This window comes from Scardinius erythrophthalmus (assembly GCF_964197995.2).
Source record: "Scardinius erythrophthalmus genome assembly, chromosome: 3".
In the NCBI taxonomy this organism is placed as follows: Eukaryota; Metazoa; Chordata; class Actinopteri; order Cypriniformes; family Leuciscidae; genus Scardinius; species Scardinius erythrophthalmus.
This window is the reverse complement of record NC_138223.1, coordinates 29,479,050-29,497,195: the sequence shown is the minus strand read 5'-3', so window position 1 is coordinate 29,497,195 and position 18,146 is coordinate 29,479,050. Positions and strand designations below refer to the sequence as shown.

Sequence of the window (18,146 nt, the reverse complement as noted above, 5' to 3'; positions counted from 1 at the left end):
ATGGGTTTATTTATTCATCATTTAATGCCATATCTGCATCAAAGGCTATACTCATGGCAAACTCAATAGTAATACAATTTAAAATAATCATAATAACAATAATATTTAATTAATAATACCAATAATAACAAAAACAGTTGTAGAAAATCTTTCAATTTGATATTTAAAACTAAAAAAAAGTCCATAATTTACTTTCTGGATAAAAACATTGCCTATTATCATTTAAATCACATTCAAATAAAATATGTTTTACAATCATAAAGAGTAAAAAATAATAAAAAATAAATAAATAAAATAGACAAATCCCTTTTCAATAAACATGGGTAAGTCTTGTGTGACTGATTTGACATCTCGTTTATACAGTCTGGTGATTTTTATTTGAAAACAATTGGTAGGACTTATTTATAACTGGTTTCCTAGATGACATGGATTATCAGGTTTTGTGCCAACTTGTGGAGGTATAGGCTATTAGCCTAAGTTCTGTTGTCATTAAAGCAAAAAAAAAACAAAAAAAAAAGCCATCAAATTTTTACATAGATGGTTCAGGTTAAATAAAATGATAATAATAAAAAAATCCCTTTGGTACAGAGCCATCTTTCTATTTTGGGGAGACCGAGTACACGGTGGATGAGAGTGATGGTTATGTGGAGGTGAAAGTGTGGAGGACTGGAACTGACCTTTCGAAGACAGCCACCGTCACAGTCCGTTCCAGGAAGAGCGACCCTGTTTCAGCAGAAGGTAAAGAGTGTCAGAGTTGTCAAAAACAACAATTGCTGATATCTTAATTTTTGGTCAAATAAAATAAAATATTTCAGGTAATAATTAATCAGTAATTTTCATTTATTTGAAATTTTCATCTCCCACACCCTTTCCTCTCCCGTCCAGCGGGTTTAGATTATGTGGGAATCAGCCGTAACCTGGACTTTGCTCCAGGTGTGACCATGCAGACTTTCCGTGTGACTATTCTCGATGACTTGGGCCAGCCAGAGCTGGAGGGGCCAGAGACGTTTGAGCTGGTGCTGCGTATGCCCATGAATGCAGTCCTTGGAGAGCCTAGCAAAACTGTCATCACTATTAATGACACTGTCACAGACTGTGAGTAAAGGATTCAAACAAATCTATGAAAAATAAATGAATACCTATCAGTTTTTTTAAGTTTCAGAGGACATAAAACTGCAGATAATTGAAACACTCTGATGAGTAATGCTGGCTGTTTTTAACTGCTGGGTATTTCTGCAGTACCCAAAGTCCAGTTTAGGGAGGAAGAGTACAAGGTGGATGAGGCTGATGGAGAGGTGAAGGCGATGGTGTACCGCAGTGGCGACATTAGTCATAGGTCCACAGTCCTCTGTTACACTCGCCAGGGATCTGCCCAAGTCATGATGGATTACGATGAACGACCCAATACTGACGCATCCATCATCGTGTTCCTACCAGGTCCATTTGTTTTTCAACATGTTCCTTGACCAGCCTTTCATTCATGTCTGCATGATTTGCTCATCTTTTGTATCTCTTTGTTTACAGGGGAGATTGAGAAGCCATGTGTTGTGACTTTAGTGGATGACACGGTTCATGAAGAGGATGAGGAGTTCCGCTTGGTTTTGGGGACAGCTAAGAGCAAATCACCATATGGAGCTTCAGTAGGAGAACAAAAAGAAGCTCTGGTCACCATCACTGACCATAAGGATAGTGAGTATCTGTTCTCTTTATTTTTGACAAACATCAGCATTATGTTCTTGATGAGCTCATCTCAAAGAAAACACGACTACTTCTCCACTTCAGAGTCCATCATCAGGTTTGCTGAGATCAAATACAGTGTTAGAGAGCCACAACTTCCTGGAGAGATTGCTGTAGTGAAGATTCCTGTCCTGCGTCAGGGTGACATCTCCAAGGTCTCTGTGGTGAGAATTCACACCAAGGACGGCTCTGCAACATCAGGAGAGGACTACAATCCCCTTTCTCAAGGTCAGCAGAAGACTCACGAAGGCTACAAAATATAAATCCCATGAGATGCCATAATACTAGCGCAAATCATTTTAACGTGATCAATGAAGTATGTCAAATCCTGAACAAAAGGAGCGGATATCTGATACAATTACAGTAACAGATAACCAGAACGGTTATCTAGTTCCTCTCTGTAGCTACATCTTTGTTTGTATGTCCCTACAGATGTGGAATTTAAGGAGGGTGAGACAGAGCATGCGGTGGAGATCCAGGTTCTGTATGATGGACAAAGAGAGATCCGTGAGGCTTTCACTGTTCACATGAAGCCTGACGAGTATATGGTGGCTGAGACACAGGTCAGAGACCATCATCTCTAAAAATACCCCCAAAGACGCCAATTCGCACACTCGCATAGACACACGCTAACGTGCCTCTCTTGCTAAAATAGCCATGCAGCAGCTGCCTCTGTCAGCAAGAGCCAATCGCTGTCTCCAATCTCTTTCAGAGAAGTCTGTATGATGTAAATGGGCCTCAATGGTCACAGTGACCTAAACAGTGTTACAGATGGTGGTCAACCAGAATGAGACTTTTACCGCCGCCGTTCCCGCGGCGGCAAAATTGGGATGTGTATTTGCTGCCTTTTACCGCTGAGTGGCGCTGTAATCACAGACTTTGAAAAGTGTCAGTTTATTCTCTTTATGACGTAATCTGCCGCGGCAGTAATTTGAGCTGAGGCCACAGATAAATTCAAGATAAATATTGTGGTTAAACGAATTCAAATTCATTAAATTTAAACAAAGTAGACACACGTTAACATTGTGTGCCCAGTTTTTCTATAATTTAGAAAGGCTATGTCAATAGGTTACTTGTCATTTTCTTCGTGTTATTTTAATGTGTTTGTAGATTTATTAACTGAAACATAACAGGGTCAAAATCACCATAAAGTGCCTTTGAGACTTCACAATTTCCAAAAAAAAATCTGAGATTTTCCATTTAACTTTATATGTGTTGTATTAAGGAGACATTAGGCTGTTAGAAATGCATATTGGTCAAGCTCCAGCACTTTTTATAAATTAACTGCAAGCTGACAATATAAGAGCAAACCATAAAATATGTCCACCCTGTCATGGACAAATTCATAGTAGAATAAATACATTTTCATTGCATAGTGATTATAAAATGTAGATCTGTGGAAAGATAATGTGTCCCTTTCCCAACAAAACATTTTAGTTAATATTAAAAGTATTTTGATAATAATGAAGTTACTGCTTAAATATGTATTGCCCAATAAAATATGCGATAGTTGCACATTCTATTCTAAATAAAATCTAACAACAAAGATATTTAGTCAAACTTTAAAACAATACTAACCTGCCCTCATTTGTTTATTAAGAAATCACACACAAGGTTTTGTTAACTTGTTAAAATAATTAAATAATTTTCATCATAAAAGTTGAAAATGACAGGGTGGACAACAAAGTGACAGGGTGGAACTTGGCGTGACAGGGTGGACAAATGCTTTAATGAGTGAAATAGAATGGGGAACATTAGAAAAACAACAGAAACTTCAAGAAACCCTTAACCAATATAGAAGAAGGAGGGGCCTGGCTCAGACTGATTTTCAGGAGTTGCAAATGTCCACCCTGTCATGAACCATGTCCACCCTGTCATGTGACAGGGTGGACATTTTTTGGCTAAAGTTAGTATTTAATGAGCACATGGTGTACAGCAGTTAGCAAAGTGATTCACTGTTGAAGCTGACTGTGCACTGTATAAAATGTATATTTAGAATTTATGAAAAGTTTTTATATTAACTAATATTTCACAATGACAGGGTGGACATGTTAAGCTTGACAACACGCAACTACAAACACAATATGATGAAAATTAGGAAATATAAGTGTAGATTCTTACTGTGTGTGTTGCAGATGTTTTAACCTCCACTGAAGAAAGACCAAATGGGGGAGGGGATGTCACTGAGTACATCAGTTGGTTTCTTAAAGGGGCGTTTACCCCATAATGACAGGGTGGACAGCAATTTCAGGGACACATGCAAACTGCTTAATATTATTATGAACATAAAATATAAATAATCAAAATGACTTGTTTTATTAAATAGCTTGCTGAGGACAATAAGTACATTAAAAAAGTATTTTAATTTTATGTAATTTAACCACTTTTTACACTCACTGAAGTTAGCTGAGCAGCGTGTGGGACATGCCAAAATCACACACATCCAATCAAAGAAAATGGTATAAAATCAGAAAAACACATTTCAAGAGACGTATCATTGTTCTTGTATGTGTGTAAGTGTTTGGCCATTTATAATACAACCTCAGAATTTCATTATTTTGCATTATGTTCATGATAACTGAGCGATTCTGATGAGGACACCAAAGGCACTTTATAGTGATATTGACCCAACAGTGAAATAACTTAAAATAATTTACCGTGAAATTAAAACATTTTCAGGACTTGCAGCTCCTAACCGATGTAGTCGGTTTAAGCATTCTTTGTTATATTCAGAACTAAATAGCCTCACATGTTACAAACTTTTAAAACAGAGAAAATAATTGACGTTGGCGATTCAGACGGTAGCTCTGTGGTCAAAGCATTAACAAGAGCCTCTGGGAGCTTCAAACGATCTGAGATCGAATCTCAGTGTAGCCGACAGTGTTTATGTTTTTCCGTTCTTGATGCTTAAATATGCATCTGTTTATTAAAGTCAATCATCTTGTTTAATTATCAATTGTACATTACAACATAAATTTGCTACATTCCCGCTGCAAAGACGACACATCTGATGAAGGAAGACTGTCAGCCGATTGCACCAGAAAATGAAGATGATTCGTCTTTAATCTGCTAAATAATTTTTTTGTGTGTGTGTGAATCATTCACGAGATTGAGATGACTGACAGTGATACCCGGCCATACGGAAGACATTTTTCAAAACAGATCGAACAAATCAGAAAAATACTTTCAATACAGTATTGCTTTCAATTAAAAAATAAACAATGAAAATGTAAAAGAAAAATAAAATTAATTAAGTTTGAAAACCCATCGCACATTTTAAGATATGAATAAAGTGTCGGGACAGTTTATTTATTTAAACAGGGTTGCATCGATAGAGTTTATTCCCTTTGTGATGCAAAATAAGAAACACAGAATCTTAGGCCTATTCTTGCAACATTTTAAATTTCTATTGTCAAAGAAATTGCAGCTAAATTAAAAAATTAAAACGGTACAAAACGGAAAAAGTTCAAAGCAACATAAATTAAGAACAGGCGTTTTTCTTTGCCTCTCTCGCGATGGATATTTTTTTTGTAAGTTTGGTCTCCCTCACTGCGCGCGGCGGGTCTTTCTCGAAATTAAGCATTTCAGCGTAAAAAAACACCATACAGCTGATAATACTGTATGTGTCGCTGTGTGTCATCCACACAAATCACGAAAGAAAAAACTGTAACAAATAGCTTTTGTTCCTTCAAAGATACAACATGCCTTGCTGAATTCACCTTACAATAAAACGAGGTGGGTCGCCAATAAAAGAGCTCTGTATCTGCTAAATTTAAATTGTTTGTGGAAAACCTATACAATCAATAAAACTACAATATATAATTTAATAAGATATAGGGCCTACTGTACATAGGCTATGGACTTTTGGAGATTTTGAGATTAATCCTTAAAAGAATTTTGCCTTTGCCTCATCAGGCTGGCTCCGACACTCTCCATATGAAAGACGGAACATTAACACCTCTGTCCTGCACCCCCACGATAAAGCAAAGTATTGCCTTCTCCAAACCCCCCACAGGCTAGCTGAGTTTGCAAAACAAAACAAAGAGTTTGCCACTCGTCGTGCCAAACAAATTATAAACTTCAATATTTAATTCAAAACAATCTCAAAACGCTTTGAGACATTTTGAAAAGCCGTGGATGCATTACTGCCACTGGAACCATGAACGCAACAGAATACTGGTTCTGATTTTATTGTTTGTCGTTTAAACGTCATATATATGAATTATTATAGGCTACAGAAGTAAAGTCATTGTATAATATTTGTTCCTTAGTGTAAAATGGAAATGCATGGCGATTTTATTTTGTAAATAGGCAAAAAAAAATGTTTTAGAAGACAAATCTCTCTGCATCAACAATAGACTATAAAATGCATTAATAGGCTAATATAAAAACACCAGTAGTCCAAGTTAGTTCGGGATTCGAACCCGTGTCATCTAAATGATCGTAACGTACGTTCAACCACTCGGCCACGATTCACTCGTTGCGATACGGCCTAACGTTCCAGTGTGTGTTCGCTCGCACGAGCGAGAAGCGCTCTTCATTCAAATGAACGCGCCGCCGCATTTGTTGAACACTAATTCAACATGCCAGAATAAAACCTGGCTTTAGAACAATGCATAGCGCCACTCGTCGTGGTGTGCCAAAAATTACAATAATTTAGTTTAATTTATTTCAGTGTTAATGTTTGAGTTAAAAAATCCTCTACAAATTAAATTAACCCAAAGTCGGCTATAAGAGTCCTTTAGGCTACGTAAAAAGCAAAGGGCTTACAGTCTTAACATTTAGGCTACTTTGCTTAAATTCGATACATTTATTTTCAGTAGGGCCTAATACATTTGTAGGGATGTAATTTCAGTATGCTTTACCAACGCTATGTATTCAATTAAAGTTCCAAGAGGTCTGTCTCTATATTTCCTTCCCAGCTGACACCAAGTGCACAGCAAAAATCACAACTTGTGCTTGCTGGAACGCAAGTTATTTAAGGTGTCTCAACTGTACACAGTCTACCCTACAATGTGAATTCGTTACAAGGTTTCATTTAATTACATTAACGTGCAGCAATTTGTACAAATAGAGTCTATAGGCCTACTGTTGTAGACATTAAATAATCTCATTTAGTATCATATTTGTTAAAATATTATAATGTTGTTTTTTCAATCTATGTTGAATATGAAAAGTGAACAGCATGAGTAAGATAAGATGCATTATATCGAGAGATGGATATGGAGTGGGTCAGACATGATTTTGACCACTTCATTAAGTTTTGTTTAGTAGAAACCTTTTTTTAAAGTGAATTTCGTTTTCTATAAATTGTATCTTAATTTTAATCATTTTTTCATCACCCAATTGTCTGGATTCAATAAGTAAGAGAAGCAAACAGACACTAATCATAGAGGCGCCCGTGAGGTCACTTGCATTGCACGTCAGCTGGAGCACATCTCATCCTCCTAACTTAACGAAACTCAGCGTATGCCTCACACAGACATGATAAATACATCAAATACACAAAGCTTGAAATGTCTTCAAACGAAATAATTCAAAACGAAAAAGAAAAAGGCTACTCTCTGATTATGTCTTTGTGCATTTCTCTCTAGGTGCGTTCACTACAAATATGGCGATCGTCAACTTCATCTTTGCAGTCGACACTGTCAGAAAACACTAGTTCATTGATAAAAATCATATTAAGTTATTTTAGCTGTTATGAGAAAAATAAATCTAACAAAACCTAAAATCTAAATCTAATAAATAATAAAAAAAAATCTAACGCCAATTCAACATGCCAGAATAAAACCTGATTTTTGAACAATGCGTAACGCCACTCGGCCTGGTGTGCCAAAACACTACATTTTAAACTTCAATGTTTAATTCAAAACAATCTCAAAACGAGTTGTGATTTTTTTTAAAGCCTAGCCTATATACATTAAGGGCATTGAAACCAGGATCTTAACTAAAACGTGTTCCGCGTAATCTCTCAAAAATTATGCCACACTACTCCATGTAATTTTTTTTTTTTTAAGGACTGCTTTTGAAATCACTATAAATTGTATCGCTCACGAGAGCTCTTCGTTTATCTAATTCCTCAATAGAATAGTAAAAATATTCAGCGTCATTGCTCCTAACATCGTCTCTATTTTTAACTTTTGATTCTATTTTTTCAGCTGTAAAATTGATTCTATCTTTGGTTCTATTCTGTTGTAGCCTAATAGGCCTATTTATATAAATGAAAAATATGCCTATTATTTAACCCACTTACATTTTAAAATACGGCAATTGCTGCTGTTTTGCACAATGTCCCTTTGCGCCACCTGGCGGTCATTTCGGGAACGACTTTGAAATGCGGCTGGTTTATTTTCGCCGCGTTAATTTCGCCGCGGCGGCTGGCGCGGCGGTAATAGGCATTCTGGTTGACCACCATCTGTATACATTGAACATTAGGGCTGCACGATTAATCGCAATTAACATGAAGTTACGCTTAAACCGATTTGTATTATTGCGATTATGAAATTCCAAAGGCTGCGATTATTTTTAAAGCGCAGCTTGTCAGTGACGTCCGGCTCTGTGATCCGTAGTAAATGCTGCTCCATCTGAAAGCACTGCGAGTTTGAGTCGCTTATAACGTGCATTTGAAAAAGCAAGCAAATAAATCAAGCAAAGCATTTTAATATTCTGTTTATACAGCTACAGTGATACTATGATGCCCATAGGGATTTCCTGGAATGACACGTGTTGTCTTACTTCTGTGGCGGGACATATTTGGCGTGTCTGCGTGAGAGCGCCCTCTGGCTTTCAGATGGAGCAGCATTTACTACTGATCAGCCGCGCTGCACTGACAAGCTGCACAGAAAATAATCGCAGCCTTTGCCAAATCGCGTGCGGTTTCATTCTGATTAATCGTGCAGCCCTATTGAACATGTAGGCTACACAATCCACAGTCAAGGGCTTAGAGCCATTTTGGGGTGCTTTTTGCTATCTTATTGACAGTGACAGCCTGAGAGACGGCAGGAAATGAAATTGAGAAGAAAGCTTGAACTTGGGTCACACGCACATAAACATCACACATCAAGCCACGTCTCTGACTGAACATTTAAAATGTGTATAGAGCTGTACTACTTAGACAAGTACTAGGCTATATTATATATAAGTACAATCCTTGTATCTTAATAAGTTCTCAAATATTTCCTTAAGAACATATTTTTTCTTCTTAAAAAAAAAATACAGTCTTAGGTGTTGTTTGATTGTATGGCAGTTCTAATTCTTAAAGGGGGGGTGAAATGCTCATTTTCACTCAATCTCCTGTTAATCTTGAGTACCTATAGAGTAGTATTGCATCCTTCATATCTCCAAAAAGTCTTTAGTTTTATTATATTTATAAAAGAAAGATAGGCTGTACCGAGTCTTTCCGGAAAAAAACGAGCGGCTGAAGGCGGGCCGTGTGGGCGGTGTGCTATAGCTGTGCTAACGCGCCAAGCTAACAACACAGAGAGACATTTGAAGCAGTTTTACTCACCGCCCGGTTCCAACGTACGACCCCGAACCTTTATCATTGTGACTGCTCGATCCTTAAGCATTAGACGATCTGCAAATCTGTCGATCTGGGCTTTGTTTATAAAACAAGCATCGTCGAAATGCAAGGAACAAACAGTCTTGCACAACCTCCGTTGATGCTCTGAAAAAACAAACTCCATCCACTGGTCCCTTAACGCCGGGTTCTTTGGGAATCTGTGCAGGGTTGTCTTGCCCTGGCAACCAAAAAAACACTTCTTTGGTGACATTGACTTCCCTAAAGCCGAGCACAGCACTTTGATGGCCGTACTGCTTTCACTCTCTCGCTCTGGTCTACGGTTGCGCGCGCGCCCACGTCCTTCCGATAGAAGTGCCCCTAGGACCCGTATAAGGAAATTCCGCTACATCTGACGTCACACAGGCCCATACTCGAAAAAAACTTTCCGAAACTTGTGACAAACCGGAAGGAGCATTTTTGGAACAGAAATACTCCTTCAAACGTACAATTTAATTTTTGAAACTTTGTCCATGTTTAGCATGGGAATCCAACTCTTTAACAGTGTAAAAAACTCAGTATGCATGAAATAGCATTTCACCCCCCCTTTAAAAAAAATAAGAATTTTTGGAAGAAATGTTTTTAGGAATAACTTTATTCTCAAGTAGAAAATAAGAAGAGAACTGCAACATTTTGTCATAAACACGTCAATTACATACTTGGGGAAAAAAAGGTCCACAATGAGTGGATGGTCTTTTTACTGCTGCTTACATTATTGTAAGTTTTACATACTCTATTGTTCCTAAAAATGTGATTGATAGTCTAAATGGTTGTTTTCTTCCTCTCCTACTTTCTGTAGATGAGTAAGGCTATTGTGTACATCGAAGAGATGAATAGTGTGGCTGATGTCACCTTCCCAGCAGTGCCTCAGGTGGTGTCATTGCTGCTGTATGATGATACGATTCGGGCTAAAGACAATCCCCACCCTCCAACTGGCTATCCTGTTGTGTGTGTCACGGTGAGTGATGCCAATGATATTCTCAGTTAATCACTTTTTGAGATTTGTTTCATTTTATTCTTACCGTTTCCCTTTCATTTACCATATAAAAAGTATGACAAATAAAGAAACAGTAAAAATACACCTTGCAAAAAGGGAGATGGTCTTAATGAAGTAATTGAAACTTTTATAATTCTGATTGTTTTCTTGTGTCTGTGTTCCATCAGGCCTGCAACCCCAAATACTTTGACTTTGACAAGACTGGCTCCATTTGTTCAGTGGAGAACATCAATGACACACTAACTCAGTACCGCTGGATGGTTAGTGCCCCCAGTGGGCCGGATGGAGTCACCAGCCCCATGCGCGAAGTGGATACCAACACCTTCTTCACTAACACCAAGTCCATCACTTTGGACTCCATCTACTTCCAGGCTGGTTCCCGTGTGCAGTGTGCCGCCCGAGCCTTCAACGCCAATGGAGATGCTGGGCTGGAGCTCAGTTCGCTCATTGTGGTCATCAGCCGAGAGGAGGGTGAGGCTATTGTAACTACCACAATTTGGACTGCTGAATTAATCATACCAAATTCAACAAAGCACAAGGTTTTGTTTGTATGTTGGTTTGTTTTACTGTTTTCTGGGGTGTCTAGGAAAATGAATTGTTTTGAAAGTTAAATCCTGTGTCTGCAATCCTTAGGCCTGTGTCAGCCTCGTATACCTGGAACAGTGGGTGCTGAACCGTTCTCAGCTAAAATCCGTTACACTGGCCCAGATGACCCTGACTACCCCAATCTGATCAAACTCACTGTTACTATGCCGCACATGGATGGTGAGTGACCACCTCCATCACAAACAATGCAATATTGAGTAAGCAAATATCAATCAAAATGTCCACAAAATCCAGGATATTAAACTGCATTGTTTTTCCTCAGGCATGCTGCCTGTTATCTCCACACGTCCCCTTTCAAACTTTGAGCTAACCCTTAGTCCAGATGGCACACGAGTAGGAAACCACCGCTGCTCTAACCTCTTGGATTTCAACGAGATCCAAACAGCACATGGTTTTATCACCGACGCCACAAAGAACCCAGAAATTATTGGCGAGACTTCACCGTACCAGTACAGCGTGGCCATGCGTAGCACCAATTCCCTTCGATTCTACCGCAACCTTAACCTCGAGGCATGTCTGTGGGAGTTCAGTAGCTACTACGACATGTCAGAGCTGCTGAATGACTGTGGGGGATCGATTGGCACAGATGGACAGGTATTTCAGGAATCAGATTTCAGGAGAAATCATTCAAAGCTACGCTCATTTAAAGTTCACTCAAAAAGTTTGGGGTCGATAAGATTGTTTTAATGTCTTGTCTTTGAAAGAAGACTCTTATGCCACATTTAAAGATACAGTAGTATTGTGAAATGATTGAAAATATATAAGAATAAAAAAACTATTTTAAAATAGTTTTCCATTCATATTTATTTTAAAATGTAAATGACAGAGCTGATTTTTCCGCAGTCATTTCTCCAGTCTTCAGTGGCACATGATCCGTCAGAAATCATTCTAATATGCTGATTTGGCGCTTAAGAAACATTTCTTAAAACAGTTTAAAACAGTTGTGCTGTTTAATATTTCTGTAGAAACTGAATTTTTCTCAGGATTCTTTAATGACTAGAAAGAACAGGATTTATTTGAATATTTTGAAACATTATACTTGATTAAGCTACTTGTCAAAATGTTTGGCTACATTTGGTGTTTTTTCTGTTCATGTGTCCGTAGGTGCTGAATCTGGTTCAGTCCTATGTAACCCTGCGGGTGCCTCTGTTTGTGTCTTATGTCTTTCACTCTCCCGTCGCGGTTGGTGGCTGGCAACATTTTGACCTACGTTCTGAGCTGCGGCTCACCTTTGTGTATGACACTGCCATCTTATGGCAAGATGGTATTGGAAGCCCACCAGAGGCTGAGCTACAAGGTAGTATAGATATGCCATAATGCCATATTGGACGCCATGCATTAGACATTTTTATACATGGTGAATTCAAATAGACATGAATACAAATTAATTTAATTAATGCTAATGACAGTTACCTGTCTGATGTTTTTATTTGTGTGATTATTTTTATAGGTGCCATGTATCCCACCAGCATGAGAATAAATGATGAAGGACGTCTTGTTGTCAACTTCAAGACTGAGGCTCGATTTAGGGGGCAGTTTGTCATGTCTCACCCAGGTAATGTGCAGATGGATACAGACCCACACATAGCCCACAGGCAATCCTTTAACTTTCTTCCACTGTGTTGTCAAACTCTGCCCCAAAGAGATAAATCTACAAGCTACAGTCGGCCTAGACTGCGACAGTAAACAAACAGTACAACGACAGTAAACTTCCTCTGTCAATTCCCTCCTGACAAACCTTTACTGCCCTCTACTGGTGACATTAATCCCTCAAAACTTGTTTCTCCATTTCTAGTTCCCACTAAGGGTAATAAAAAATAAATTGGTGTTGAATTGTTCACCAAAATTCTGTTAGAAATGTTTGTACATTGTATAGCCTGTCTGTAGCATATTTTGGCATTCCCTTTTACTAATTCAGTATATGGACTCCATGATATGAACACACACCATAGGTTGTTATAAATTATCTTAAGCCTTATTCGCACGGGATAAGTATTACCTGGTGACCTGTAGTAATTTGTAATAATTGTGGAGGTTGTCTGTGATCTTAATCCTGTGCGAATCGGCCATGTCTGTAATATGTAAAGTAAAAAAATCCCCCCGCAAACGACCTTACATATTTCGCTGAACACTGAGGTCCTGTGATAATATTAGTCCCGTGCGAATCGGCATCTCTGTGATTTGGCGGGGTCGTTTATAATGTTTTTCAAGGTTTTTGTTTCCTGTGCGCTTTTTTATCCATCTTTCACGAAGAATGGAGGCTGCGTTTAAGTGTTTTGATAGTATTTTGGGTGCTGGGTCATATCGCTATACACCATGATACAATACAACTAAGTTATACAATTTGCAGAAAGAGAAAGCTGAAAACCAGGGTAAACGTACCTATTAAGCTCAAGTACCCATTAAGCACACTACCATCTTGGAGCTCAGATTATAAAAAGAAACAGCAATGTATTAACCTATTTGATGTATTAACCAATTGATGTGTTTGTTACTATATACCTCCTGTAATTTTAAACCAATCAGACCATTGCACACTGAGATATGTGTGTCCATGTGTTCACACTGTCTGGCGGCTATTTTCAAAGCTGTCTGAAAACTTTCACCAGAAGAGGAGCCCCTCAGATGTGCATTTTTTATATATTTAAGCCTTTATTTTGAAGAAGTACATCTTCTTATTGCAAAATTAAGAGATTAATGTTTAGACTTTTGAATATTATAACCTGGAACCTGGATATGGAAAATAATTACAGTTAGATCTAAAAGATAGTTTTAGCAACATAGCCCAGATGCTACAAACATAGCTAGCTTACTAGCTGTATAAGATTGTGTGCTACATTAATATATTACTTCACAGGAATTAATGGCTTGTACTTTTAAATCCATAATATTATAATTTTACATTTTATTGATAGTCTGTGGTTTTAAACTGCTGTAATTTTTAAAGAATTCATATTATTGTTAGGTGAGCTTAAAGGGTGCACTACTATGACAATCACACAGCTTCAGTGTGACATCAATTAGAAAAAGCATAATTTCATAGATATTGTCTATAATAGTTGTTCATATTAAAATTGGTATAAACTTAATACATTACCTAGATTATTAATTTAGCTAAATATTTTCCTTTAAATTTAAATTTAATATTTATTAATTAAAAATGTTTTTGCTCCAATTAAGCACAGTGTGTGCTCCCTTTAAGCTCACCCACATTAAACGTCTATGTAAATACTTAATAATCAGAATTTAACTATTAACTCATGGTTGTCACTATGTTAATCTTCAAAAAAATGATTAATAAACTTATTTTCACAGTCTTAAGATGACAAAAGCTAGACGAAACTATAGTGTATGCCCAAAGATGAAAGAGGCATGTCATACAAAGAAGGAGCCATCAGAAACCTGTCGTATCTGTCCAAGAAGTTTGGAGTAGACAGGAAAGCTCTGACCCAGAGAGTTAAAGGGATACTCCACTTTTTTTGGAAATAAACTCATTTTACAACTCCCCCAGAGATAAACAGTTGAGTTTTACCGTTTTCGAATCCATTCAGCCGATCTCCGGGTCTGGCGGTACCACTTTTAGCATAGCTTAGCATAATGAATTGAACCGGACAAGACCATTAGCATCTCTCTCAAAAAAATGACCAAAGAGTTTCGATATTTTTCCTATTTAAAACTTGACTCTTCTGTAGTTACATCGTGTACTAAGACGGACGGAAAATGAAAAGGTGCGATTTTGAGAGTATAGTTCCTAGCCATATCAGCCTAGAAAATTTAAACTTTACATTTTCCGTCGGTCTTATTACACGATGTAACTACAGAAGAGTCGAGTTTTAAATAGGAAAAATATCGAAACTCTTTGGTCATTTTTTTGAGAGAGATGCTAATGGTCTTGTCCGGTTCAATTCATTATGCTTAAAGTGGTACCGCCAGACCCGGAGATCTGCTGAATGGATTCGAAAACGGTAAAACTCAACTGTTTAACTCTGGGGGAGTTGGAAAATGAGCCAATTTCCAAAAAAAGTGGAGTATCCCTTTAAGGAGCACATTGGTTTGTTTTGTTATTTGATTTTTCAATATGGGTTACATGGCTGAACGTGGACTAGTCTAGATGTTGCAATGAGTTTGAATGACACGTCACTATGAATAGGATAGGCTACCTGATCAAATTGAATGCCTTGTTGCTTGATTTTAGTGTTCTGTTTTTTTGTGATTGACTCTGTACCTTCAAATAAAACTTTTTTCAATTATTCCTTAAAAAGGTTGTTTAAAATAAACAAGAATTTTTAATAAAACTTGTTGTGAGCTTATTGGGAACAGGGGTGTGCTTAAAGGGTACAAAACGTACCCATTAAGCACAGCCAGACTTTTTATATTTAATGATGTACATCTTAATTGAAATACTTTTGTCATTTAAAATAAAATGAAATATTATAGTGTGAGAGATTAATATTTTATTTTAAAATAACTTCTTGTACTAAAACCAATATCTTGTGCACTAAAAATGTCTCAATGTAGATTTTGGTGAGCTTAATAGGTACGTTTACCCCATATCACAAGAACAAAAACAAAAAGAATGATTAGATGGAGACATGTTAAGTTATAGCAGCATGTGGTAAGGAACATTATTCTGTTTATGATATATCATACAGCCAGACCTTTTTTTTTTTTTTTTTTTATTTGCAGTTGAACAATCAAATAACAAGTAATAATACAACTGAACATTCATAACAATGAGATGACAGTGGATGACAATAACATAAAGAAAGAAGACAATAGATACATTTTAAGTAATCCTACAAAGAGAAAAGACGTATTAATCCAATTATACTTCACTCAACAAAATATCATATAATTTCAAAAATTTGACACTTTTTTTGTTGTTAATTTTTTTCAACGTCTTAATAAAGTATTTAAAGTCACATAAAAAATGATATAATTTGGGTACTTTTAGAGAAAACTTACACTTATGTATAAAAAATTTTGCTAATAAAATAAATACGTTTCCAATATATTCTATTTTATGATTACAATGAGAAAAATAACAAATTACATCACCCAATACAAATTCAATATCTAATTTTAGTTTTGAAACAAGGAGTTTTGACAGTTCCAACCAAAATTCTTTAACAAGGGAGCAATTAAAAAAAAGATGATCAATTGACTCAATACTATTTTTACAGAAATTGCAATTCAAGTTACCATTACCAAATTTAGATGCGAGTTTGTTGGTGGGATAAATATTATGTAAAATTCTTAAGTGTAGTTCTTTCACCTTGTTGGGGATACAAAATTTGTAAGGCAAAAGCCATGCTTTTTTCCAATTAATATTATCTATCAAAGAATTCCAAAAAAATTTTCCCCTCGGGGTAATTCGTTTTCTTGACTGAAACACATTTCTTAAAATTTTATTATTACATTTTGGGTCGTAAATACTCTTATCTTCAATCATAAATTTCTGTTCACTCTTTACAATCTCTTCAAATGATAAATGACATTTCATTAGATGAACAAGTCCATTTGGTATAGCTTTTACCATTGTAAGAAATTCCTTATGAATAACAGGGAAATTATGTTTAGACATGAAATCATAATAAGAGTAAACATTCCCTTGTGGATCTAACAAATCACAAAGATAATCAATACCTTTTTCATGCCAATTCTTAAGAAAAATCGACTTGTTCTTAGCAAGTATAGTTTCATTGTTCCATAGCTTAACTTTATGTGGGGAAAAATTGTGAACAAAGCAAAGTTTCCATGCCAAAAGAGCCTGTTCGTGGAATTTAGAAAGCTTTATAGGAAGCTTAGAAGGAGAAAAATTACAGGTGAGCAAAAACTTAAGCCCTCCCACTTTTTTATAGATATTATGTGGGATAAAATACCAAATAGACTCTGGCGAATTGACACAACTCTTTACCCAATTCAATTTAAAATACAGCCAGACCTATACACGGGTTTCTTGTATACAAACAATACCGGATGCGCGCGCATCCAAGAGGCAGAAACCCGCTAGCTGTTATGCCGAGTTCTGTAAAAGAACATTGTAATTAACGTAGATTTCGCATTGTTTGTAATTTCTTGCTGACTCAATAATAAATTGCAATTTCAGAGTTGGATCTGTTTGTTTGTGTTTATATTATATTAATATAACATTATGTAAAACGTCCAACTGTTTACGAATTAAAATCCGGACATACTGTGATGCATGAATTATCATGTTAACGTTAGACTATAGCAATGTAGTAATGCAATAGCCAATGTTAGGAGTGCAGCATCTATAGAGCTTTGCTTTTATATAAGTTAGCCTTGTTTACGTTACGACCTGCAACATTTCATGACACATAGCCTATAACGTTACTTTACTGTAAATCAAAGATTTGACGATGGATTATGTGGGAACCCTTAGTACCTCCGAACGTGGCGATTAGCCTAATTTATATTAAAAAAAACTTACTCTCAGCAATGGTGAGATCTTGCCGGATCTATGCAATACATGACGATCTTTGGATTGTGGATGACAAGAAGTGGCCAGCAATTGTATGGCCTGATATAATTATCTTATTCAGACACCAAGTATAGGCTACAAGAGAAATGATTAGAGCATACAAATCCCTTGATGCATACTACGTGCTAATATGGTCATGTGCAGCTTGTCAAATACTATGATGCTGCACCGGATTTTTTGCGTGTTGAGGATGTGCTCGTCAAAGGCAAGGCATTAAAGCCAAGCCTTATGATTTTAAGGCATTTTTTTGGCAAAACCATGCTTCCCCATAGTAATGTTGAACATCAGGCACCCAGCACTGGCTACAACTCCTTGGCATTTTGACTTAGCAACAACACATACTAGCCGAACCCTTTACTCCGGTACGAAGAGCGCGGGTCTTTTGCCTCTTGGTTGCGTGCGCAAGCAGTGATGACGTCGCCGAGAAATCCATGTATATTTCCAAGCAATCGCCTATTGACATCATATCCGGTAGAAGTCAGTCAATTCGAGTAAAATCGCAGGCTTCGCTTATCCCGTGCGAATGCGCCACACGAAATTCAAATGTGGCTGGGTAATGTTAATTTCTAAATCACACGAGGTCCCCAGATAATACTAATCCAGTGCGAATAGGGCTTTAGTCTCGGTTATTTATCTGAGCTCTTAGCACACAACTGTTACTGTAAAGTTTAAACATAATCATTAGGTTAGGATCAGGTTTGTTTTGGAGCACTAGTCAAATGGACTTATGACATTAATTTATC

General features: G+C 36.9%; 1 protein-coding gene across 1 annotated transcript in view; it reads left to right on the top strand.

Moving 5' to 3' along the window:
- The window catches only part of frem3 (Fras1 related extracellular matrix 3), a 45,387-nt gene that overhangs the window by 23,121 nt on the left and 4,120 nt on the right, over positions 1-18,146 (top strand). Inside the window, exons 7-18 of the mRNA XM_081360490.1 lie at positions 589-738; positions 886-1,095; positions 1,240-1,437; positions 1,525-1,689; positions 1,783-1,965; positions 2,170-2,300; positions 10,095-10,253; positions 10,460-10,763; positions 10,926-11,057; positions 11,161-11,492; positions 12,003-12,195; positions 12,349-12,453. Coding sequence (XP_081216616.1) covers positions 589-738; positions 886-1,095; positions 1,240-1,437; positions 1,525-1,689; positions 1,783-1,965; positions 2,170-2,300; positions 10,095-10,253; positions 10,460-10,763; positions 10,926-11,057; positions 11,161-11,492; positions 12,003-12,195; positions 12,349-12,453 — 2,262 coding nt within the window. The remainder of the gene's footprint in view (positions 1-588; positions 739-885; positions 1,096-1,239; positions 1,438-1,524; positions 1,690-1,782; positions 1,966-2,169; positions 2,301-10,094; positions 10,254-10,459; positions 10,764-10,925; positions 11,058-11,160; positions 11,493-12,002; positions 12,196-12,348; positions 12,454-18,146) is intronic.